Source organism: Mastigoproctus giganteus, chromosome 5 (genome assembly GCF_048544385.1).
Source record: "Mastigoproctus giganteus isolate SK-2022 chromosome 5, ASM4854438v1, whole genome shotgun sequence".
NCBI classification, from domain to species: domain Eukaryota; kingdom Metazoa; phylum Arthropoda; class Arachnida; order Uropygi; family Thelyphonidae; genus Mastigoproctus; species Mastigoproctus giganteus.
The window spans coordinates 105984559-106009794 of NC_143579.1; the positions used below are offsets into that span (position 1 = coordinate 105984559).

At 35.5% G+C, this 25236-nt stretch overlaps 1 protein-coding gene across 1 annotated transcript in view; it reads left to right on the forward strand.

Annotated features, from left to right (window-relative positions):
• Positions 1 to 16267, forward strand: part of LOC150085614 (heart- and neural crest derivatives-expressed protein 2-like) — a 107634-nt gene extending 91367 nt beyond the window's left edge. Inside the window, exon 2 of the mRNA XM_090373393.1 lies at positions 16042 to 16267. Coding sequence (XP_090229519.1) covers positions 16042 to 16140 — 99 coding nt within the window. The 3' untranslated portion in view covers positions 16141 to 16267. The remainder of the gene's footprint in view (positions 1 to 16041) is intronic.
• Positions 16268 to 25236: the final 8969 nt, after the last annotated feature.

Sequence of the window (25236 nt, forward strand, 5' to 3'; positions counted from 1 at the left end):
TTCTCTGAAACTAAACTATTAAAAGAAACTGTATATTAAAGTATATTATATGGAAAAAGAAATTTCATACGTAAAAATTCAGAGAAATCTCGAGCTTTCAACAAAAAATCATAATTTTAAAACTACTGATGAAAGCCTTCGTGGGTAGCAGAGTTAGTAGAATCGCCGTCCTCCCAACACCGGGTGGAAATGACCTGAGTTCAAATCTCATCGATGACGGGAGGAATTTTTATGGGTCTTTTTCACAACGTGGCTCACTTACTCAATCGAGGACGAGGGTAACATGGTTTTTCTCCTGGAAAATCTGGTTTTACGTCCAGCAAACAGAAAATCGATCTCAGAACACACGCAATTTACAGACAATATACACGGAGAAACATGGCCTAAGTCGCCGATGTTCCTAAAACCCACCAATAACAACTGATGGAAACTTAAATTTAAAAATATATATATAATAAAAATAATCATTTTAGACGAATCAGAGAACATCAAAATTCTTGCAAGAATTTGAGACAGCGTAATACTGTGTTATTGAAGGTTCACATAAAAAGGAAGGAGTCATTCCTTGTTATGTGAAATTGCTTGAGAGTCATTGTAAAAATCAAACTCATATAAAAAAAAAAAATATATATATATATAAACTCAGAAAATTAGATCATGAATAGTTAAAATAAACCACAATACTACACAAAACATATGACAATTCCAGTAACAGGAGGAACACAATTTCGAAGATAGATAGATTACACGACGTGTTGTTGGATATTATTGCTTTATGCAGCCACTTATTATGTTCGAGGACATTATGCTTTTTCATTTCTTTCTTTTTTTCCCTAATTTTTCATTATATATATATATTAGTGCATGACTAAGGTATCCTCGCGGCCCCGGGCACAAAGATTATTTTTGCGCCCCTTTGCAAATCCTAAAAATCTACGCAAAGTTTTGTAAAAAAATCTTTCCCTTGCTCCTTCAGAAGCTCCTGTTAGAATGGCGTCTCGGGCTTCTGCCTTGTTAGCCCGTGCCTTAATCCGGCACTGAATATATATATATATACACCGGGTGTTTATAAAATAAGTTTCCCTATTCAGGAGACTCTAGTGTCAAAACGGTTAGAGATAACGCTGTGAAAATCGGTAGGTATGCCATTTAGGGTATGGGGAAGCTATTTGAAGAAGAAAAAAACAATTAGTTCAAATCCACGCCACCAGGGGAGAAATTGGCACTGTAAACATGAGATGGAATACTTAACTTAGGATTAGATTTCAATATCAGAACATTGAAATCTACAGATATTTTTCTATGTGCTTTCCTTCACTTCAGATGACATTCTGAAAATAGGACTGCGTGCGACAGTTTCGCGTAGCATTTCATTGGGGATGTTGGCTACATGCTGTTTAATGCTTGCTTTCAAATTGACAAGCGTCTGTATGCCGCCATGGTAAACCCTGTCTTTCAGGTATCCCCATAGCCAGAAATCACAGGGATTGAGATCTGTGGGATTGAGGGCTGACCAGAACTGCGGAAAGTCTCTAGAATTGATGCGATCATTTCCGAATGTTGGACGAATTGAAGCAGTTCTTTTTCACTTGTGGATTGAGATCTGTGGGATTGAGGGCTGACCAGAACTGCGGAAAGTCTCTAGAATTGATGCGATCATTTCCGAATGTTGGACGAATTGAAGCAGTTCTTTTTCACTTGTCGACCAACGTGGGGAGGGGCACCATCTTGCACGAACACTACGGTCTCTAAGCATTGCCTTTCTTGCGGAGCGGGAATGTGATTTCTTAGAAGAGAGCAGTACCGTGCACTAGTTACCGTACACCTTAAGGGGCCATGAGGTGTAGACTCTTCAAAGAAAAATGACCCGATTATAAACTCTGCTATGAATCCACACCATACTGTAACGTATGGACTTTGTAGTGGTATTTCATGCACAGAAGATGGGCGAGAAGTTCCCCATATTCGGCAGTTTTGTGCACTTACAGTCCCACGTGAAACGTGCCTCATCAGACCACAAGATCATTCGATTCCATGTATCGCCAAGTTCCAAACGAGCTAGAAATCGTAGAGCAAAGTCTATTCGTTGTTGCTGATCGCAAGACTTTAGTTCTTGCACTACGTGAATCTTGTACGGGAACCGGCGTAAAATTATTCGAAGCACTTTACATACAGTAGACCAAGGAAGGTTCAAGTCTCTTGACACACATCTGGCACTACTGACTGGTAGTGTTTCGCATTCTGACCATTGCAACCACCACTTCATCCACTACCTCCGTTCCGATACGTGGAATTACACCTAACTCCCCGGTCGCTTCAAATTTCTTTATTAGTTTTCGAAGCCCCACTGACGTTAAAGGTCTTTACGCAAACCTTTAAGTTTCCGATATTCACGTAGTGCTGCATTAGCGTTACTATTATTCTGTTAAAACAGTTTTACTAAAAGAGCACGTTCCTTTTTTGTAAGAGCCATAATGGTTATTTACAGTGGCGCTGACCTTTCTGCTTTTATCTAACAGGATGTCATTTGCGTAAGTAAAGTGTCTTGAAGTAAATGAAAATTTTTACATATGTGCAGCGCCGTTTTCCTCCTGGTGGCGGAAATTTGAACTATATATATATATATCATTTTTTTTTTTTTTTTTTTTTTTTTTTTTTTCCTTCTACAAATCGCTTCCTCATTCCCTAAATGATATACCCACCGGTTTTCACAACGCTAACTCTAACTGTTTTGGCACTAGGGTCTCCTGAATAGGAGAACTTACTTTATAACCACCCGGTATATATGAGGTGTATATTATGTTGGTAATCATTAATATACGGAATTTATGGGCTAGTGCCATTGCAGTGGCAATATATACACTAAGTACATAATATAATATATATAGTATTATTTGTTAAATATATGTATTAGTTATTTTATGGGGAAGAGTAACGCAAAACACATACCTAGATAAATCTATGAAGAACGCGTAGGTAAAATATGGTACATTGTTAAAGAGTACAGATACCTGTACTTATCGCTATATATCTATAATTTGGGTGACTTCTTCCGGGGTCAACCACCCAAACTGAAAGCATAAGGGGTTCTCTGTTTCTGTGATCATCAACATGCGCTATAGTAAAATCAATTTTAGCGTTATATAACAAATAATAGAATTTAAGATTATATAGAATATAATATAAATTTATAAATTATATAATGCACAGTGCACATTGACCATCGTTGGCTCAACAAAGAACGATTCATCTTATTAAAATTTAATTCATTTTATTAAAATATTAAAATCCAATTCATTTTATTAAAATCTTTAAAATATAATTTATTTATTTAAATTTAATAAACAAGTAGCGTTGATTATTAAATACAGCTAAAAGTTCGGATTCAAATATTAAGTTTCCCAACTTTAAATTTTTTCTGTTTATACACTCTGGCACGACAACAAGATCAGTAGAGTTTACAATAAATCGTCAATACAAAAGTTTAACGGATTTAGCAGTCACGGGCTTGAACCGCGGTCCACTCAATGAACGTGTGCTATGCACTCTTGCTCATGACCACTCAGCTACGTTAATAGTTGCAAATCTTCGGATCATTTCATCTACTTAAACAAAAAGATTCCCGCCAATTTCTCCCCCATTTGGAATTTAGCACGTATTAAGTTTCCACATGCACTGAAATGCATTTCGGGAAACCCAACCCATATATAACACAAGCGCGCCCTCTCCCCCCTCCCCACTATCGCTAACTGAGGACGATTTCGAAAGTCGCTCGTGCGCGGCTATTAGCTTCTAATTTTCTTCATTCAATTTAATTTAATTAAGCAACCATAGAATGAAAGGTGCACTTTCCTTTCTTAGGAAAATTTTTATAGCCCATAACTTAATTTTTAAACCCATAATCCCTGTAAGTTATTAGAATCCTATAACCACTATGTATATGGTAAAACTCTCCACCAGCTAAGCGGATTACTATGAGGTGAGTGCTGAAAATTAAGCTAAGCTATACATACGATCTAGTTATTACATTACAGCACGTAAGGACTCCTTAAAATCAAGAGTTAAATTGATATCTTAAAGGACTTTGCCTGTGACGTTCATTTGGCTCAAAATGTACCAAATAATCAGGCAGCAGATAAATTTCTTTACGTTTTTTTTTTTTTTTTTTTTTTTTTCAACCGTAAAGAATCGCCATAATTTTCTACATAGAATTCGTATTTTAAACTGTGCACTTGTTTCTTGTTGATTGCTAGTGATATTTTTTTTTTCTGTTTTTTTTTTTTTCTTTGTTCTTTTTTTTTTTTTTTTTTTATCTGTTGCTCTTTCGATTTTTGATACTCTCATAAAACATAAAACTTCGGAGTCTTGAGCCAATGCCACGTCGACTTCCCCCCCCCGTAGGCGACCCTGGATATATCCCCCAATTCAAATATGGCAATCGTAATCTTTGGGAAGTTACATGAGAAGTTATTAGGTAAGGAAAATACCAGAAGGTTATCAAATTGTAGCAGGGTGCTTAATGATTTTGTAATAACTGAAAGCAAAGTGAGGAGAAATTGTTGAAGTTAAACATAAGAAAGGCACAATTATATTAAAGGAGGTGCAAAAGAACTAAGCAAACCCTTAGCCATAATTATGAGAGCATCCTTGGACTCAGGGGAGATCCCCGCGGACTGGAGATGTGCCAAAAAAAAAAAAATATATATATATATATACACGAATACTACTACACGCTCCCATATATCATAGCATTCGTAAACGCTTATGCAATGCGTATAAATGTCTCAAAAGCATGAATATTTCAATTACTGCCAAAATATTGACACTAAAGAAAAATCGACAGTTGGATTCAGCAAAAAATACAAAGAAACAGTTAAATATAAACAAACGTTTTTTGTTACAGAGTGTAACATATGTAAAGCATTTATCAAAAGATTCAAACCTCAAGAGTTTCAGATTAGTATACATTATGCAACTGAAAAGGAAACCTTTTTTTCCCCCAATATGACCACCATTATTTACAACTAAAAAAGTTTTAACTTTATTCTTATAAAATAACAATAATTCTAGTAGTTAAGTTACTGTTAATTAAGATTATTAAAAATGTAGTTATAACGCCCCATAATTATTATATTTCTACCAAGGGAAGTTTTCATTTCCGTACCTATCCACATTATATAATAGCACAATCCACAAGAAACATATTTTACTATTATCGATTCAAATTATTACAAAAGTTCCGCTGTTAGTTACATAGTGGTTATTACTAACCACTATGTATATATTAAGTGCAAGACTAATGTCCTTAGTCTTCTCTTTAGGTGAAGCATTACTTATTCGAAGTAGTGCAATATCATGGCAACTCTTTGTGAAGGTATTCACAATATGAGATATAACTTAAAACGATGCCGCCTTTTAAATATTCTGTTTATTCAGAAATGGCTGTGTATTAATGATGCTATTGCATTTAATATATAGATAGTCTAAATTTTCTCGCAGCTTGAGGCTTTAGCCCTAAATGCATCTTACTAACCACTTTAAAGATACCATCAAAATATAAAAGAAAACTAGACTAAATTAAAATATAAGCTGTGTTTTTGTATGCGTAGTAAAATAAATAAATTAATGTAAGCAAATGTACACACTGCACTCCCCCAATATGAATTTTCACTTGTTAATTTAATCGATTATCGATAATTTAGTCTGCTAGGGCAAAGAGTTCATATTGTGTCCACTACAACTTACAGTTAATTTCATTGATTTAATTTCTGCGCCCATAGCAAAAACGCCATGGGGGCCTCCAAGTATTTGAATACACCACAAGACTGGCAGAGAACTATCCATTTGAACGGCAGTGTGTTAGCAAAAAATAACATATTATAAAAAGGCACGAAATGACTTAAAAATATATAATGATTGAAAGCAAAATATAAAATATAAATATATTTGAAATTTAGCAATTCATGCTACTTTTACAGTGGCGTAAACACGAGGCTGAGGCTGTTTATAAATAATATATCCATTATAATGAAATAGTCCTCAAAAGTCCAAATAGTACTCAAAAGACATTACGCATAACAAACAGAAAAAAAAAAAAAAAAAAAAAAGAAACAATCTTTACAAACTATAATACAAACCAAACTAAAACGATATGGTCGGAACTCATTATTTATCAAATATAAAATTTCACAATTTCAAATTCAACACTTCATATCATTATTTTACAGTGATGTGGAAAGAATGTTCCCAGTGCAATAGCTGAATATTCACTAAGGTCGAATAGTAACACTAACTACTACGCTACGGCAGTCATTGCCGAATAGCAATGGCCAGTCATTTAGCCATTATTAGCTATTATAATGTAAAGCTTGCTTGCCCATGCTTTCTTAAAAACACGTAACACTTATAGCTATTAGTATTTCAGTAATTTAAGATTATTTATCTATGTAGCAACTAATTTTAAATTCTCTGTTATTTCTGTTATAAGAAAAGAGATAAAAATTCACTTACTTAATATCGGTGCAACCTCATCCATTTTCGAAATTTACTTAATTTCAAATAACATAAAACACAAGACAATACCAACAACTTTTAAAAGAACTACCGTAGACATGACACAAGCACAAATACTAAATCGTTCTTCACTAATATATTTAAATTAACACGATAATTTTTCATAAAACGCAACACATAAACATAATCAGCTTATATTATCAACTATCCATAAAATGCCCCCTAGTGGACATAAAACATTATATCACTAAAATTAAAAATTATTACTAAAATATTTGGAAATGTCCAAAAAATAGCTATGTTCTTTGCAACAAAATTTCCTAATACTGTATATAGTTTATTTTATTTTAGCAATTATTTTGCAATTTAAGATCGTTTGTCGTTTATCATGAATTCGTGCAGGTTGTAATTTAAGAAAATTTTAGCAATTTTTAAAAAGCGTCGATGATGTTATGAAAGCAAACTACATTGAATACAATTTCATTATTCATATGTTCGGTTACAATCCAATATTAACAGCAAATAAAGGTAATACTGATAACATTGATAATAACTTTATTAGACACTGTGACACAACTATGGGATCGAAAAACCCTCCTATGGAGGGGATTTGTTACCCAAATGATATCCAAAAAGATACAGTTCAAAATTCATAGAAGAACCCCTTTTAGATTTTGTGACGGGAACGCTCAAAAATCAAAGTTGCAATCAAAGACAAATAGCGAGAATAATTTCTTTAAAGAATGTAGACCTTCAAAGATCTAAGCCCTTCAAAATAGATCTAAATCCTTTCAAGGAAATAAATAAAAATTATTAAATAATAATTTAATAATTAGTATTTATTGCCTAAAGATATCACAAATTCTAAAATATATTATTTTTTGTAATTACAGTGTAACTGAAAAAAATAATAATAATATGTGATCGAGGACGATCACATCTATAATTGATCACATAAATAATTGCTATTTAGCAGTTACTAAGATTTTACAAAATAACGCTTAGATCCATTACAGAAAGTAATAGATCTAAACATTTCGAATGTTTGGAGCTATTTAGCAAAGGGAAAATGACAAAGACAAAGTTATATTTAAAAAAAAAAATTCTAAATTAATTAGCTGTAATAGATGATCAACAAGCGGTTTGCATAGACATTTAGATCTGGTACACAAAATTAGCATTGCTGTGTATTATGGTATACGGTTTTAGGCGCATCAGCAATTTAGGCCACATTGAGCCGTTTTTCATCCAACGCCATATTCTCTGAATTTCTTTCTCATCTATGGAACCCGGTACTGTGGTACCGGGTTCCATAGATGAGAAAGAAATTCAGTGCGACTGGTAAGAACAGTAACTGGGTTTAATAAGTAATTAATTAACAGGAGCTTTCGAGATTTAAGTAACTCTTCGTCAGCTGCATGAATGCGTACATAAATATAAAAAATGAAACTTTACAAATTGAATGGTCATGTTGAGTAAAAAGAGAGAGAGCGTGCACGAGGATGTGCGAATGCTAAAGCATCACAGTGTCGAACTAGGTGATTGTTGTAGATGCCGGCTGCGTACATAGGCTGACTGTCAACGTTTATTATGCTATAACACTACAGATGCCATGATTGGGTGTAGCCGCACGCCTCTATTGCGGTTAAAAACGCTATGACAACCAGATATGTTCAATGACTCAAGTCACAGTCGTTCATGGTAGTGGTGGAATTGGCCAAACACCTCTGCATGACGTCTAGTATTGAGGTTGTGTTGCATTTCTAAGATCTTACGTGGGTACTGGATAAAGTACCTGCAACTTCCCGGTAGAGTATTGCGATCGCTTGTCTCAAGGGTGAAGACACCCCCCCCCCTTCTTTTACGCAACGGTGCGATATACCGCATCACATGTCACGATTGTGACAGCTGCTTCGAAAACTTTTTGTGCAGTAAGGCATAAGATTTAATGTTTTTTTTTTTTTTTTTTGAGAAACAAAAAAAAATATTGTTCATCATCACAGAGCCAAGATTTAGATAATTAGATGTTACAGCGTAAGTACAAAATGGAAAAGTAGCCTCATAGGTTATCGTGTTTTAGTGCGTGGATAAAGTAAAGCTAAATGATGCTGCCGCAAGGCAAGTATTTAATAGTTCACCTTTTCCATGAAAATAATTGTAACGTTATTAGGTCTTTCCGCCGTCTTCAAGTTCTCAAATTTATAACACGATATCCGTGTTTAAGACTACTTCTTCACGATATCTGTGTTCAAGACTACTCTTCATTAATATGATTACACGAATCGAAGAAACAGGAAATCTCTGTGACAGACCACGAACTGACATTCCCGATTTTTATTAATTTTGGCTAAAATTGCAAAGCAAAGTAGCAAAGTAATAAAATCAGTCATGAAAGAAGAAATTCAGGATCATCTTCGCAGAAATGCAGTTCTATGGCAATCACAGCACAGATTTTTTTTTAAGGAAACACTTGTCCGAAGTAGTATCGGAGGACGGTTTGAACCGATTTCGTGGGGACAGGTCTGGATACACAGGAGGATGCGGGTCCCGACAATATGAACCGATTTTGCGGGAACGGAGGCGAGTCCTGGTTAGGCAGGAAATAAAAAGGTTTGTTTTTCTCTCGATAGATGGCATTAGTTGTAATTTTAGAATTTAATTTCCTATCTATTTTTCGGGGCACGAACCAGGGTTGTTATGCTTAGTGTATGGTGATCTTACTACACGACTGTGCAGGTTTCCCCGTTAGATTTGGGTTAGATGTAGGTTTTGAATGTATTGGTTGTGATAGTGAATTTTTGTGAATAATTTTGACGTTAATTATGTGGCGATGCATTGTGGGTCTTAATCAGGAAGCTTTATTTTGGGGGTAGTTATGCTGTGGGGGAAGGTCGTCCTCAGGCATTCTATGAAGTTTTATTTTGGAGTGGTTATGCTGTGGACCGCCCGGCCCGCGTCTGCATTGCAGATGCCGCCGCTCTGCAGATGTGGCACCTTGCGTATGGGATGAAAAAACTTTTTTTTTCCTGAATGATAAAAAATTCCTTGCTATTTCCATCTGATGTGGAGACCTGAAAATAAATTCCTTGTTGTTTCTATCTGCTGCTGAGATCTGAAAATAAAATTCAAAAGAGCCACCTGTTCTTGAAAATCTGAAAATTAAACCTGTGTGTGTGTACTTGTCATCTTTATCTGCAATGATTATGTATTTTCTCAAAAACTGTAATTTGTGAACATCGAGAACTAGACAATTCGATTTTAATCTGGTTATATTGCTCTTCTTTGGAATTAAAATGGATATTTTCCCCTTGAAAAAGCTATACAGAATATATATTTCTATCGTCAACAATTTATTTTTACACATATTTCTATCCACAGTAATTAAATTATCTGTATTCTTAAAAGTTTTTTCTTGACTAAAGTTCCATCTGTTCTTGAAACGCTGAAAAATTAAACTTGTGTGTGATTGAAGACTTATCTAGGTTATCTGCAATGATTGTTATTTTCTCAAGCCTCTGTATATGTTGATGTGTAAAATCTATTCCAAAGTAATATTAAGATTAAACTGTTGTTAAAAGATTATTACCTGCTCTTGAAAAGCTGAAAATTAAACGCGTGTGTTTGTTTGAGTATTATCAAGTTTTTATCTGCAATGATTGTGTTTTTTTCTCAAACCCCTGTACATACTTAATGTGTAAAATCTATTCAAAGTAAAATTTAAAATTAAGTAGTTGTTAAACGCTTAAAAGGTTATTTTCTCTCTAATACTAAAGAATCACATAGACGCAGAGACAGATAATATTTGCAAAAAAAGAAAAAAGAATAACTTTTATTGGATATACCCAATAGACAAATTCTAAAGAAGATACCAGTAAGCATATATTATTTTCTTCACTAGCAACAGAATGCGAAATTCATGTACATAAATATAATAGTCACTCACATTTTTTTACACAGAGCGCATTTTCTGTCTCTTTTCGATCTAGTTGAACGGGAAAGCACTATATTTGCGAGAATAACTGGCCTCTAGTTCTCTCATCATAGCTACAACAGCCTGGTAGATGGCATAGGAGTCGAATTTTGGATGTCTATCTTCTCTCTTAGATTTAGCTAAAAAAATTTGCACCGTAATAAAAGGACTTGCTGTGCACAGATATCATAAACAGGTAAAAAAAAAAAAGGTATTTCAAATGAACCAGGAAAATATTCAGATCTCAGTCGCTCATGTACCTAATCGAGATCCTCCATAACTGTAAGCTCCATTAGATGGAATAATTTTTTTTCTGATTCCAATTGCTGTAAGAAATCATCAATGAAGGGGATTTCAAGAGATAAGACCTCTAACTGGGAAATGTCAAGAGTTAATTGCACTTCAGCCTTACCAATGTCAGCGAGCCATTCTATAACCGCGTAAGCATTACGTCTTTCGATTGTTAGCCTGCGAAGATGTAAAGTCTTTTTAGTTCTTCCACGTATGAGGAATAAAATTTCATCAAGTTTCCTTTTCAGCTCAGTCCATTGGTTTTTGAACAAACTTATGTCAGCTTTAGACATTTCAATGAGGATAACTGGATGGAAATAGAAAAACAGCGCACGGAGTGTTGAGTGCGCACCCAAGCATCTATAGAAAACAACATTTTCTATAGATGCTTGGGTGGGTCATAATTTGTACCCGAGCAGGGCGGGTCATAATTTGTACTTGACACTTTGGTTAGCGAATACATGCTCAAGAACTGAGAATGAAATGATTCCTTCAGCCACAATCAGAGCAATTGTGAAATATGGGTTGTGTAGTAACGACTCGAGTGACGAAAAGAACATGCTACCGTATCGAAATGTAATTTTCTGATTGGTGGACAGTTCAGATCGGTCACATCTGTAAGGGGCAGTGATGTAAAGTTTTTCAATATTTTTATTTTTTCTACCCCTTTAACAAAAATACGATAGATGTTGTTTGTTTTAGCCCATAACCATGTCGGGATATCACTTTGTGATAAATCGCCAGCCTGCCACGGAATTCTGTGGTTATTATCCTCCAGCCGATAGTTCTGTCTTCGGATTTTAAAAGGCAATTGCCACCATGTACAGACTGGACGGATCAGGACAAAATATATACCTGAATCATTAGAAACGGCAATTTCTTTTATTGTTAATTCAGACTGTTCATTTAAGCTCATTTTAATATCACAGGCGATCATTTTAACACTTTCCAAAAACACATCCGTTCATGCCACCCTCCCAGTAATAATACACACTACAACTATGAGCCACCGTTGATCGACAAAATACAACATCGCCGCCAAGCAGAACAGAAAATAAACAATGCCAACTGGTGGATAGAAAAATTTTCTCCATCCACACAAAAACCCTCTTCAGGATGACAAATCTTCCCCTCTTGAGACGATACAGTGACCATTAGCTAGGGTTCATTTCTGATTTTTCTCCTGTGCATACAAATCCAACACACGCAGAGCAGACGAAGGTTGGGATCCACTTTCTCCCCGAACCGACCAAAGGGTACCCGGCCGGGGCCCCACTAACCATCCGAGAGCAGCCACTGTCCTTCTGCACAGAAGAAGGCCGGCAGCTGCGTTCGAAAACTCCGAACGCAAGCAAAAAAAAAAAAAAAAAAAAAGGTGTATCTCCGGGCAAATTAAATCTGTGTTCTGCTGTTAATATGTAAGTACGCTCATTTGCATTCAACAATCATAATTCTTCCTTATTTGCTGTTTTTCTTAATTATTCTTCCTTATTTGCTATTTTACTTAATAATTCTTCACAAGAATTAGCAAAATTGCACTTAATTTGTAGTATTGTTTTCAGCGTTTCTACGGTCAATTGTGTTTTTGTTGACGTCCATAACTTATTTACTACCGAAAAAACTCTTTCCGTTGTACCACTGGTTCCCGGCAAACATAATGCAAATGATTTGCAGTATGTTTGCCATTAAGTATGGAGGCTATATGTCCAATCCGGGAGATTTTGCAATGCGGGGCAAATGACTGAAATCCGGGACTGTCCCACATAATCCGAGACGTCTGGTCACTTTACTCATGGGGTTCTGGTAATAATATACAGGAATTTGCCAGCAAGCAGAAGGAGTTGATTCTTCTTTGTATTAGGCTACAGTTAGGCACCATCATCTTGAGTACTGCAAGCAGGTCTTGAAGCCTCATTTTAGAAATAACGTGAATCTGTTGGAATGGATGCAAAAAAAAGGTCAAGGCTAGGCGAGTCAGAGAAAGGTACTCTTATTAAGTTCCTCTCTTATCAAGTACCAAGCGTCTAGGCACCTGCAAAGATATGTGATTGATTTTTAAGGCTTTAAATGGATTGACTAAAGTAAATGCTGAGGCATCCTTACTTTCTCTGCTGGCGCACAGAAGGCGACATAAATTTGATTTTTCAAATCAAATTTATGTCGCCTTCTGTAGCAGGATAAGGCACGACAGATTGATTTTAGCCAGAATGTAATTTATTGTTGGGGAAAACTTCCATCTGGTGTCGTAGAAGTGGATAGTCTGAATAAATTTAAGGAATTATTAAACACGTTATTTGAAGGGTGGACAAATGATGTTAGAGTCTTTGAAAAATAACATCCATCACGAAATTTCAGCTCTCTGCTGACTTGCTGTTAAACAGGACCTACAATGTTATTCCTCGTATGCCTAAAGTTATAAATTGACATACAGTACTTATAATGGAAATTTCTATAACCAAGATTTATTACAATAAAACTTAGCACTCTGGTGGCAAAAATTAGAACTATTTTCATTTTTAGAAATATAAAACTCCATTAAATTTTGTCCGACTGGTAATTTTTTTTTTTTTTTTTTTTGAAGCTTAGTTCTACACTTTTTAATTTTTTTAAATAGCTAGACTTCATAACCATTCCGTATTTTGCTATAGGTAATACTTTTTTTTTTTTTGGTGCAAAGATGGCATCATACAGTTAAATCATTTAAAGTTTGAAATCAGCGCCTATGAATTGTAAAAGTTCACATGTTTGCATTGAAAAGCAAAAATATATTTTCTAGAATGTACATCAGTGTTACTGAGATGAAATCGTGTATCTATTTTTAAAAATGTGTTTGCCGTTTAGCAGCTAATGAGACTCACGGTCGAAATACTGTCATAGAGATTAAGAATTGCTCCAGAAAGGGGCTTCTCAGTTTTTATTTAACTCTGAATTCAGTAATGAATTAAGTAAAAGGTTTACTTTTTTTTGGTAGAAAGAAGATAAATTATTTAGTGTCATTAAAAAATATTTAAGTATACAGAGGGCGCTGTATCAAATTTGGACAATGACTTGAATAAGAGCTCTAAAAAAAGATTCTAAAATATGTGAAAAGAAAATTCTAAAATTCTAATAAATATATGGAATAAATGAAATTAATATGTAAGTAACGAAAACCTAGTAAAGAGTTTCCATGCTTTTTAAGAGAGAAAATAGAACTTCTTTTATTCTTTCTTGCAAAAAAGACGGTGGATTATCTCCAGGTTTCCCTATTCATTATGAAGTTGATATGAAGAAACCTACATCTTACAAACATAACTGCTTCGATGTCTGTGTTCAAAGGTGTCTTTATATCAAGCACACAAATTAATTAATTTATTTATTCAATTTGAAATAAAACTCTCACCCCTGGATTGTTTACATCAGTTACAAGTCAGCTATCATAACTGTAACGACTTTAGATGCAGATGGACACTATACTGTACGCAGGAAATACATACATACATATTCAAGCTTCTCCAAACGAGTGACAAGTGGCCTGCCCGATAGAGATCTGATCGAGAAAAATTTTAGTTATATTTATGCAGAAAGAGTTGCTACGAATCTTAAGCTTAATCGGGATGGGATCAATTTTGAAATTTTGCTACCTGTAATAGGACTAAATTTAAAAAAAATAATTTCTGTACCAGGAACATAATGTGTCCTGCCGCTAGCATATTTAACGTGTTTTACATTTAAGAGTCATCGGCAGGCGTTAAAAGCGTTTTAATTTTCAGATATTAATAAAATTCATGGATAATAATATAACAATGTTTTTATTTTATTAATAATAAATACATATCGGTTACTGAAAGTATTGGTCTGTGATGACTAAAGTAGGATATATAATTTTTATATTGAAGAGTTCATGACTAAATACACCATCTGTAGTTGTTCCATTACGTGTGATATTTATCGAAAGATCCGATGACATGTCCAAGTTGAAGAATGTTTTCATAAATGTGCAGAATTCTTTTCCAGCCTCAGAGTTTAATTGTAAAGAAAAAAATTACATTCAATCTGAAAACACCAGGTTACTTGAAACCAGATGCGTTTTCGAATTAACACATTTCCCAGTTTCCGAAAGTTTTTTTTTTTTTTTTTTTTTTGTATCTTAAAACCATAGTATTTCTCTTTCTAAATTCTTTAGCTTTCCATCTATATGTACACATTATCCCGTTTATTAAGTGAAAAAATTTCCTTGATCACATGTTCATATTTTCCACTATTCTGGAAAAACTACTGCAATTTTCAGAGGTTTAAAAGTTTTTCCTCGAGTATAGAGCTAAGATGAAGCTCCGTGAAAAATTTCATTAAATTTGGTCCAGTAGAAGATAAATTAAACTGGAACAAATTTTCGTAACGCTTTTCGCATGACAGTTTTTCGTTACAAAATTTTTGGAATAACGCCAGTAAAAACGTTTTTAACGTCAAAACAGTGCACTGTTTCTCACAACAAATTTATAATAAATTACAAATTGCTATTCATATACAGTACATACATACATGGCAATACGAGACAAAATATTAAAAACATACAGAACCAAAATAAAAACAGAAACAGAAATGATAACATAAATGAATATGCGAATGTCCCTTCCAACTCGAGCATACTGCTGTCATCTCTGTGCTTTCCTACAATCATGGAGACAACACAACAGTGCGTGCATTTAGGTGTCTGGAATATAAAACTGAATTAAAAAAATGAAAACAATTTGGGTTGGATTATTTTCCTGGAAGCACTGAGGTAATTAAGACCACGAGACTTCTCTATATCATTTCAGCAACTTGTGTGTATGATCGTTTTCACTTCGAGTAATGAAAAACCATATTTTCTTTGAGGACTATAACTTTTCGATTTTACACCTGAACTATCAAGTTGATAACACATTTGGTTATTCAGAAGAAGGGAGAGAGAGAGTTTTAGCTTGTTATACTTGAAAATCATAATTTTCATTGCCCTTTGACTAGTAAGAAAACACATTACAACTGAAAGTATGTTTAGTTTTTCAAAAGCGGTAGCATTTTTTACCATTTTTAATTTTCTATAATAGAATAATAATTTTAAATAATAATATATTTTTAATGGTATACATTACAATTTTATAACAATTTTAACTTATTACATTTGATGACCATGTAAATTGGTTCAATAATGGTTTATTGCCATATGTATTTTTTTTTTTTTTTTTATGTTGAGTAAGCTTGCAGTTCAATATGCCTGTATTGTATACTTGTTTTGTTCTCCGCAGGCCAACCTTGTATGCGGAAACTCTGGTGAAAGGCGATCAAAGGGACGGACAGGATGGCCACAGCATGTGTGGGCGCTAGAACTAAAGCACGATTCATAAATACAACTCGATAAAGATTTTGAAAAGTGAAAGTGAGACAAGTTATTCTTTGCTTTAGCCGACAAAAACAGAGTCCTTGCAAGATGTGTTAAGATATGCCCAGGAACTGAAGAAACTGGTACGTAAAAATAAGAACAGGAAATTATATAAAGTAGCTTCAGAGTTCCAGTCCGCAGAATTGAAGATTGGACAGTGACAGTGATAACAGAGTAATTGCTCACAGATTGAAATTTTAAGGGGAAAATGTACATATATATAAAGATAATTCAAGCACAAAACTTAGAGGAAAATGCTTTTGCATTTGTGACTCTTAAAGTATCAATTCTACTATCTGATAGCACTTTCTTGTGATTAGTGAATGTGAAATATGGATTTTAATCGATATTGTACAGATATAAATGTGATTCGATATGTTTTTGAAAAGCAATGTATGTGTTTTCTTTTCATTTTAAAATTAATCTTATTCTGAGTGACAATAACGGAGAAAATCTGCTAAGCTGTAACATATTCGCGGAGGAACAAACCGACCAAACAATTGAAACAAAAATGGTTAAAATGTCTTTCTACAAAAAGCCTTATCAAATTTACACTAAATAAATATATTCTGCAAGATCTCGTTATTAATAAAGAATTGAACTGCAATTACAGGAAAAAGATTTTCATTAATTGGGTAACACAGAACCTAATTCACCAAATGATGGAAAGAGCTTAAATTTTAACGTCTAAGTAAAATATAAATATATGCAGTAAACATGTTTAAAATTTTTGTTAGGTTACTTATTTACTTACTTACTTATTTTTTAAAATAATTATATTCAAAGAAAATGTAATTTTTCTTTAAATCATTTTTCATCTGCTGGTTTTCTTCTTGTGTTATATACTTTCTTTCTGTCCTTATATTTTATGCTAATTTTAATGGAAGTGTATATTTTTAAAATTGTCCCACAAATCTGTAAAAAAAATTGTTTAAACATAAACTGATGCTCTACGATCGTTACATAAAAAAAAGGTACATTTTAATAGATTATTTCTGAATCTGTAAGGCAAGTGGAACGGCTGACTCCCATCTGTTAAGATGTCCATTAGAGCCCATGTTATTGTTATAACGTGCTGTAAACATTGGCCTCCTGGAGAGTGATGGATATAGTGAGTGGTAGCTACTCTGTACGTCGTTCGTTCTTATAAACACCCACTGACTCTATAGTCGGCCATTTGGGAACATGGGAAGGGAAGGTGAAGTCGGATATAAATCACTAGTAACTTTCTTAATGATAAAAGATACACATACATTTTGTTCGTGTTAACATTTCACGGGGTACTTTATTATGCTGGTTTCTATATATAAAACAATACACCGAAAAGACAGCAGAAAAAACATTCCGTTTAACTAGAGTTCAATCGGTTACTCAAAAAAAGGATCTCTTTTTCCACAGATTTCTTTTTATTTTCATTTTTCGTTAATATTCTTAGATTTTTTTTCCTTATGGGTAGGTATTCTAATGTATAATGCGGCGAAGCAATTAAAGCAATTACGATCGCTGTTTTTCTTCTTCTTCACAGTGTGGAAAAGGCTTGGTCCAAATCCTGTCTAGGTATGACACGGTAGCTGACTTAGTCGAAATTGGGTTGTACAGCTTTTACTCCAGGAAACTCGGCTTTATATACAGCAAACAAGCAAACTGATCATGTTGTAGTAAGGTTTAAGGTACATCAGCGAATTAGACCATATTGCGCCGTATTTATTATGTCCGTAAATTGAGTGTGTTATGTGGTCGATTTGTTTGTTTGCTGTTCGCAAAACCCGAGATTCCGAGAGAAAACCCGCTCTTCCCTCGCCTGAGACCGATTAACTCAGTCACATTGTGAAAAAGGCCCATAAAAATTCCTCGCGCTATTGACGGGAGTCAAACTCATGTCTTTTCCACCTGGTGTGGGAAGGACGGTGATTATCTTAAGTGTGCTAGTGCAAGGGCAAAAACCGATCATAGAACAAGCGCAATTTACACAATATACTGATACCACATAACTTTAGTTTCCTTTACTCAAAATTATGCTAAACAACAATGTAGACTTACATATATAGGGTGCACTACTAGATATGTAGAGAACCCACGAAATCATTAATATCATCATAGTAAGTGCTTAGAAACACATGCAGTCACTGGCCAAAAAATTAGGAACCTTTTGCATTTGGCGTAGTCAGATAATTCAACGTACGGTATGCAAACGTAAGTTGCCAACAGGTACGATCACAAGGTTCTTAATATCAGATGAGTACTGTACACATCAGCACGTCACCAGACCAGTCTTTAGGGGCTGCCCCCAAGGATCTGTCCTAGGCCCCCTGATCTGGAATGTAGTTTTACAAGATTGGCTAAGCAGATCATTTGAACGCACCAAGGTCATTGCATTTGCTGATGACCTTACCATTGTTGTCTCCGGACACTCAAGACTTGCTCTGGAAGATACTGCTAACCTAGTACTAACTAACCTTACCAACTGGGCTAAGATTAACAAACTGCACATCAATCCTCACAAGACAAATATGATGATTTTTAAAACTAAACTGGATCTTCGGCGGCCCCCTCAGGTCAAGATAGATGGAATACGGCTCCCCTTGGTGACACAGACCAGGGTCCTTGGGGTCGTTATTGATCACCGGCTATCCTTCTTACCACACTTGCAACATTTATATGCCAAAATCAGAAAATTCTCTGCCTCAATTATCAGAATCTCCCGAAGCGACTGGGGTCTCTCTAAGCGTACCTTACAGTTATACTATAAAGCTGTTTTCTTACCTATCGCCACGTATGCTGCAGGAGCATGGTTTCACAGAGCGACCAATTGCAAAATCAAACAGAAGCTTAACTCCATCCAGAGAAGCATTATTCTTGCTACCCATCGTGCTTGTAGAACTGTGTCAACTGCAGCATTGCAAGTAATATCTGGAAACATCCCCCTGGATCTATTCCTTATCTATAGAGGACTTGGCTACCGTCTGAAGAAAAGAATCCCAACTGAAATACTGGATATTGAACTCAACCTGGACAGTGATACCAAACAGGAAAGAGCTCGTTGCTATAACGAGCTAATCAATTACTGGCAGACAAGGTGGGACACGACCACAAAAGGCATTGTTACGAAAAAATTTATACCGGATGTCACATTCGCAACCAGCAAAGCGGTCAACAAGTGGTTCTCAATCAGCATGGAAACATCCTTTCTGGTCACTGGACATGGATCTCTCAACCAGAAACTCCACCAACTAGGTCTGCTAAATACTGACCTCTGTTTCTGTGGGTCTGTCGAGAGTTGGGAACATCTACTATTTGAATGCACTATCTACGAGGACCATAGACAACAACTCCAGGCAGCAATTTTGGGATTTTCTCCTGACCAAGTAGAACTCCTTGTCCATTCCAAAAGGAACTTAGGTGCACTACAGCACTTTGCGGCAGACGTATTCAAGCGTAGGAGGAGGATCATCCTAGAAGCTTCTGCAATTCAGTAACTAGTTATTTATTTTTATTATTTTTTTTTTTACTCTCTCTCTCTTCTTCTCATAATCAGCTAGCACTAGTAGCCCTAGCACTCTCCTGATAGCCTTTTCCTATCCACCCCGTGTGGGATAATTTGAAAAAAAAAAAAAAAAAAAACCCTCTTTCTTTTCTTTCTTATTTATTTGTTATTTTTTTCCCCTTTAACATCATTCTGCTTGCTGACATCCTGGCTCTATTCCTTTCCTTGACCAGGTTGTGGGATTTAAATCTTTCTTTTTTTTTTTTTTTTTTTTTTTTCGCGTTCTGACCTGGGCTGGGGCTCCCCAGACCAGGAAAGCTCCTCTCTCACACTATTTTTTTTTTTTTTTTTTTTATTATTATTATTATTTATTTATTTATTTGTTTGCGTTGTTGTTCTAGCTATCCATCCTGGACTGGGACTTTCCTGGGCCGGAACAGTCCTTCTCCTCTTTACTCCTTCCCTCTCTTCATCTTATACAAGTTTTTCTTTCTTCTTTTAACATCATTCTGCTTGCTGACATCCTGGCTCTATTCCTTTCCTTGACCAGGTTGTGGGATTTAAATCTTTTTTTTTTTTTTTTTTTTTTTTCGCGTTCTGACCTGGGCTGGGGCTCCCCAGACCAGGAAAGCTCCTCTCTCACACTAATTTTTTTTTTTTTTTTTTTATTATTATTATTTATTTATTTATTTATTTGTTTGCGTTGTTGTTCTAGCTATCCATCCTGGACTGGGACTTTCCTGGGCCGGAACAGTCCTTCTCCTCTTTACTCCTTCCCTCTCTTCATCTTATACAAGTTTTTCTTTCTTCCCTGGGAACTCTTCCCCAGGGAGGAGGGCGTGCAGATAGTAGGGGAGGCCTTGCCCTTCTTCTGCTAGGGACGAGTACCTGGAGGAATCGTCCAGGTGCTCACTCCTTCCAGGTAGCCAATAGGCCAAAACACAACATCACGCTACAGAACACACACACATAAGCTCACAAACACAGTTTTTCTTTCCTATCACTTTCTCCCGTGCGGGATGAAAAGCTTTTTTTTTTTTTTTTTTTCTTTTTCCCTCTCTCCCCTTCCTTTTCATCTATCTTCATCCAATCTGGGATATTCCTGTGTGGATTCGGTTTGGAAAAAAAAAAAAAAAATATTATTTATTTTTATAAGACACACACCGGCCTTACCCTTACAGAGTCTATAAAAACTGAACAGAGCAACGAGGCGGAGATGAACTTCTGTTCTAGGAGCCGCCCATACAAAAACACAAAAATAAAAAAATAAATACACTTTCCTGCAACTTCTTAGTTGTCTGGTCATGGGGAGAGTTGATGTTTCCAAATTTCAGAAAGGTGTTATTGTTGGAGCATATTTTGCAGGAGCCACAATTGAGAAAACAGAAGATATCACTGGTCTGTCGAAAGCAACCATCTCAAAAGTATACAATAAATGGAAGACGAAAGAAGAATGCGGCTCTAAAAGGAAGAAATGCGGCGGAAAGTCGGTACTCCAAGGACGAGAGTGTTATCAATAAATTTAAAGCAATTGTAAGTCAGAATAGAATGTCCAATGTGCAACAAATGACTGAAAAATTCAATTAGATAAAGAAAGATACGGTTCCAACCGAACTGTGCTGTGGATGTGTAGACATGTAGATATGTCTACATGTCCACAGCACAGTTCGATGAAAGGAAGAAATGCGGCAGAAAGTCGCTACTCCAATGACCAGACTTTAGCAATAAATTTAAAGCAATTGTACGTCAGAATAGAATGTCCAATGTGCAACAAATGACGAAAAATTCAATTAGATAAAGAAAGACCCGTTTCCAACCGAACTGTCTGTGGACATTGAATAATTTTGGATTTAGTAGTCATGTGACTATACCAAAATACCAAAACCACTTTTTTTGTAAAAAATTGAAATATTCGACTGGAGTGGCACCACCACCAATGCAAAGACTGGACTGCGGAACAGTGAAAAAGATTGTGTGGTCTGACAAGTCTAGATTTACACATTTTGGTACCAGTTGTATGGTGAAAGTGTGGTATGAACTTCATAAAGTTATGCATCTAGATTGTCTCGTGTCTACCACTAAAGTGGCTTGAGACAGTACAGAACATATCTCATACATGGTACTGTATGAGATATGTTCTGCTAGTGCGGACTGGGTCCTCTCATACCGTTACAAGGTCGTAATACCTCCAGAGTATATTCTTCTGTCGTATCGGACCAACTTAACCCTGGAATACTTAATTTTTACCAGGATTACGATGGATTCTTTTAAGACGAAAACGCAACTATCCACCGTGCAAAACTTGTATCTGAATTTTTCGAGGAACATTCCCAAGATTTCCAACATATACTCTGGCCGCCTAAATTCTCCAGACCTGAACCCAATTGAGAATGTTTGGAATATGTTGGAAAGGGCAATTCCGCTTCTCAGTATGTTACCGACATACTGTGAAGCGGAACAAATATCCTGATGGAAGAATGGTCGAATCTGGATCCAGACTCCGTCAGACACTTAATGGAATTCATGCAGCGACACATGAATTCCATTAAGTATCTAAGGGAGTCATGGGAGTCCCTAGGGTATATTTCGCCCTGGTTCCAATCGTAATTTTGCCCTGGTGTGACAACTGAAATTTGGCGCCCCCTTTAAAATTTTCTTCATATGCATATGTAAGTTTCAGGTGCCTCTCGAACGTTGGCATCCAGGTGCAGTGCGCCTTCGGGGAAGCTCGCCCCTGGAGGGAGTCTAGCTCACCTTTTGTCCAAAAATACAGCTTATGGATTCTATATGGCTGTATTTCGGGCAAAAGGTAGCTCTACTAGATATTGAATAAAGGTTTCCAACTTTTTGGCGGGTGACTGTAGAAAATAGACTAAACATATATCAGGATGTGTTTGGGTACTGGTGTTGGATATATATTCTCAAGAATTCTCTGAAATAGAAAAAAAAAAAAAAAAAAAAGAAAGAAAGTATTGGTTATAATCGTCGCCTTTCCGCACCGTGGGGAATATTCCATGGGTTCTCATTCCGTCTCAATGGAAGAAACATTACTTTGCTTTTTTTACTCTAAAATTGGCCGACAAGTCAGTTCAGCAAGGATTGCATGGTCTTAATTCCGGAAACTCGAGATTTTCCCCAAGAAAACAGACAAACCGACCACAGACTATATACTGCAACGAACACAATGTATTTACAATTCACAGCCTTCGCTGTTTTAATGCTTGACTCACTTTACCACTATGATAAAAATGCTTCACTAGGTGAATGGAATTGTTTGTGTTGTTTTAGAATTTTTGCAGAGACAACAAAAGCTATGAGGCGTGAGTATATGGTTTGTAAATTGGTGCATCGCATGTCGGTTTTTCCCCTTTTTGATAGATGAAAAACTGAATTTTCAAGAAATAAAGCACTAAGCTACACTCTTCCGAGATGGAATAACTCGGTCACTCTGTGGAAGGAAAAAAATCCATGAATGTTCCTTTTTTTCTAAATAGAAAGTATTTCTTAACTTCGGCTGGAAAATTGAACCAGGACTTTTCCACACGACATGAGAGGACAGCTTCGTTATCCACTACGCAAAATTTCTGAGAGAAATAGTATCTATCATCCAATGGAATAATATAGCTATTTTAGAACTTTTTTTACCATCGAAGTGTAGGAATATTTTCTGTGCTGCTTATTATCATTAGACCTGTTCATTATCATGTTCAATGCAAAAACTCCCAGCAAACTAATAGCCTGTTTTGCTGAAATCTAGAATAAAAGTTGAAATGTGGAGAACGCAAAACTCTGCAATGTCTTCTGGTTTAAATTAAGTATAAATGCTAACATGACACAAAGCATACAAGAATAGTATGAAGGATATTTTTTAATCCTTCTAGTAGCCTCATAATGTGTTTAGCGATTTTTTTATGTCCTTAGTTGCATTCCCTGGACAATATGGTTTAAAATCAGTTGAAGTTAAGAATTTCATTTTCAATTATTATTTTAAAATTCTTTAAAATAAGACATCTGTAGTGTTTACCATCAAGAAGGTGGTAAGCATTACAGCAGTCTTATTCTATCATAGCACAGTTTAAGAATTGTTGGAATAGTATACTGACATACCGATTTGACAAATGACATACTGTATACACATTTTGAAAAACTAAAAAAAGAATAATAATTGTTATTTTAAAGGCAACAGAACTTGTCTTTCGTGTACGAGAGTGTTCAGGAGCAATTTCATATTACACGGATTTAAGAAACTGGAACAACTCTCAAGGAAAATCCTACTCTCTCCTCCAGAGACGGACTAACTACAGCCTCTGCTGAAGAGGACAGTGGAAATTCCTTCAGTCGTCGACAAAACTGGAACTTAGACCTTTCCATAGGAGTGGCAGAAAGCATGTATCTTGCGAAGTAAGTTGACATGGAGGATTTCAGCAAATTATATATTCATGGTTATGTGAACAAAATATATAATTATGATTATGTGACTTTTTCTATCCTTATTCTTCATAAATAAATACTGTGCTGAAAGCGCATGCTAGCAAATACAGACTTTGTCATGATGTCGCTCTCCACACACACACACAGGGCACTGCAACTGGCTTGCAATATCCGAGATATTTTACCGCTGATCTATGGCTTGGCGAACTTTCAGTTTACTGGTGATGACAAAGGTCTTTCTAGCGTTGACAAATAGCATGCGTTGAAAATTTTTAATGTTCAACGCATGCAAAGAGGAGAGTCGTTCGTGAAAATGGGACAGAAGGAGTAAGATTATAGGTATTGGAGACTTGACTTGTTGAATGACGAAAGTGCCTTTCTAGAATGATCTTCGTCATAACTGCCTATTTGCTTGATTGATTTTGCATTCAATCAAGCAAATATGGATATATATATACTGTATATAACTTCTAGCAGAAAATCTGGTTAAAAAATTAAGTAGAACTTATAAGTTGTCGAAAACGTTTTGATGATTACGGCGATGGATCTGTTATTTCCTGTCAGTTCTTTTCCAAGAAGAATGATGTTAGTTTCCTTCACAGTGCTTCAGGATTCATCAATTTATATGGAGGAACAGCAGGTTACGGGCTCTCGGCCAGATCTGAAGAAGTTGTACAATACAATACAACATTAAAGAAAGAAGTACTGTTAAAACAATGCAATCAGTTATTTTGTTTACTGTTTTCTTTAAATTTTATGTTAGTCTTTCTTACCTTTGTCTCCTGTGTATTTATTTAAGTAATGTCTTTCTCGTGCACAAAGGCATGTAATCGTACATATACATTTCGTTGTGTTTATGTGTATATGATTGTAAGATTATTATGACCGTCAGTTGATATCATTACGGCCATCCCCCGAAAAGAGAAACTATCATATTTGTTCCAGGCCGATGTAACGCACGTGACAAGGCGTCCCAAATATTTTGACGTTACAGTAATCTGGAAAATGTCATGAATACGTCATGTTGAAGTAGCCAGCAGATGTCTCTGTGGTACACTTAGTCTTTGTTCTGAAATTTATGAGCGACCAGAGTGCCTGTAATGGTCGACATAACGGTCGTAGATAAGTCATAACATGCTATCCCCT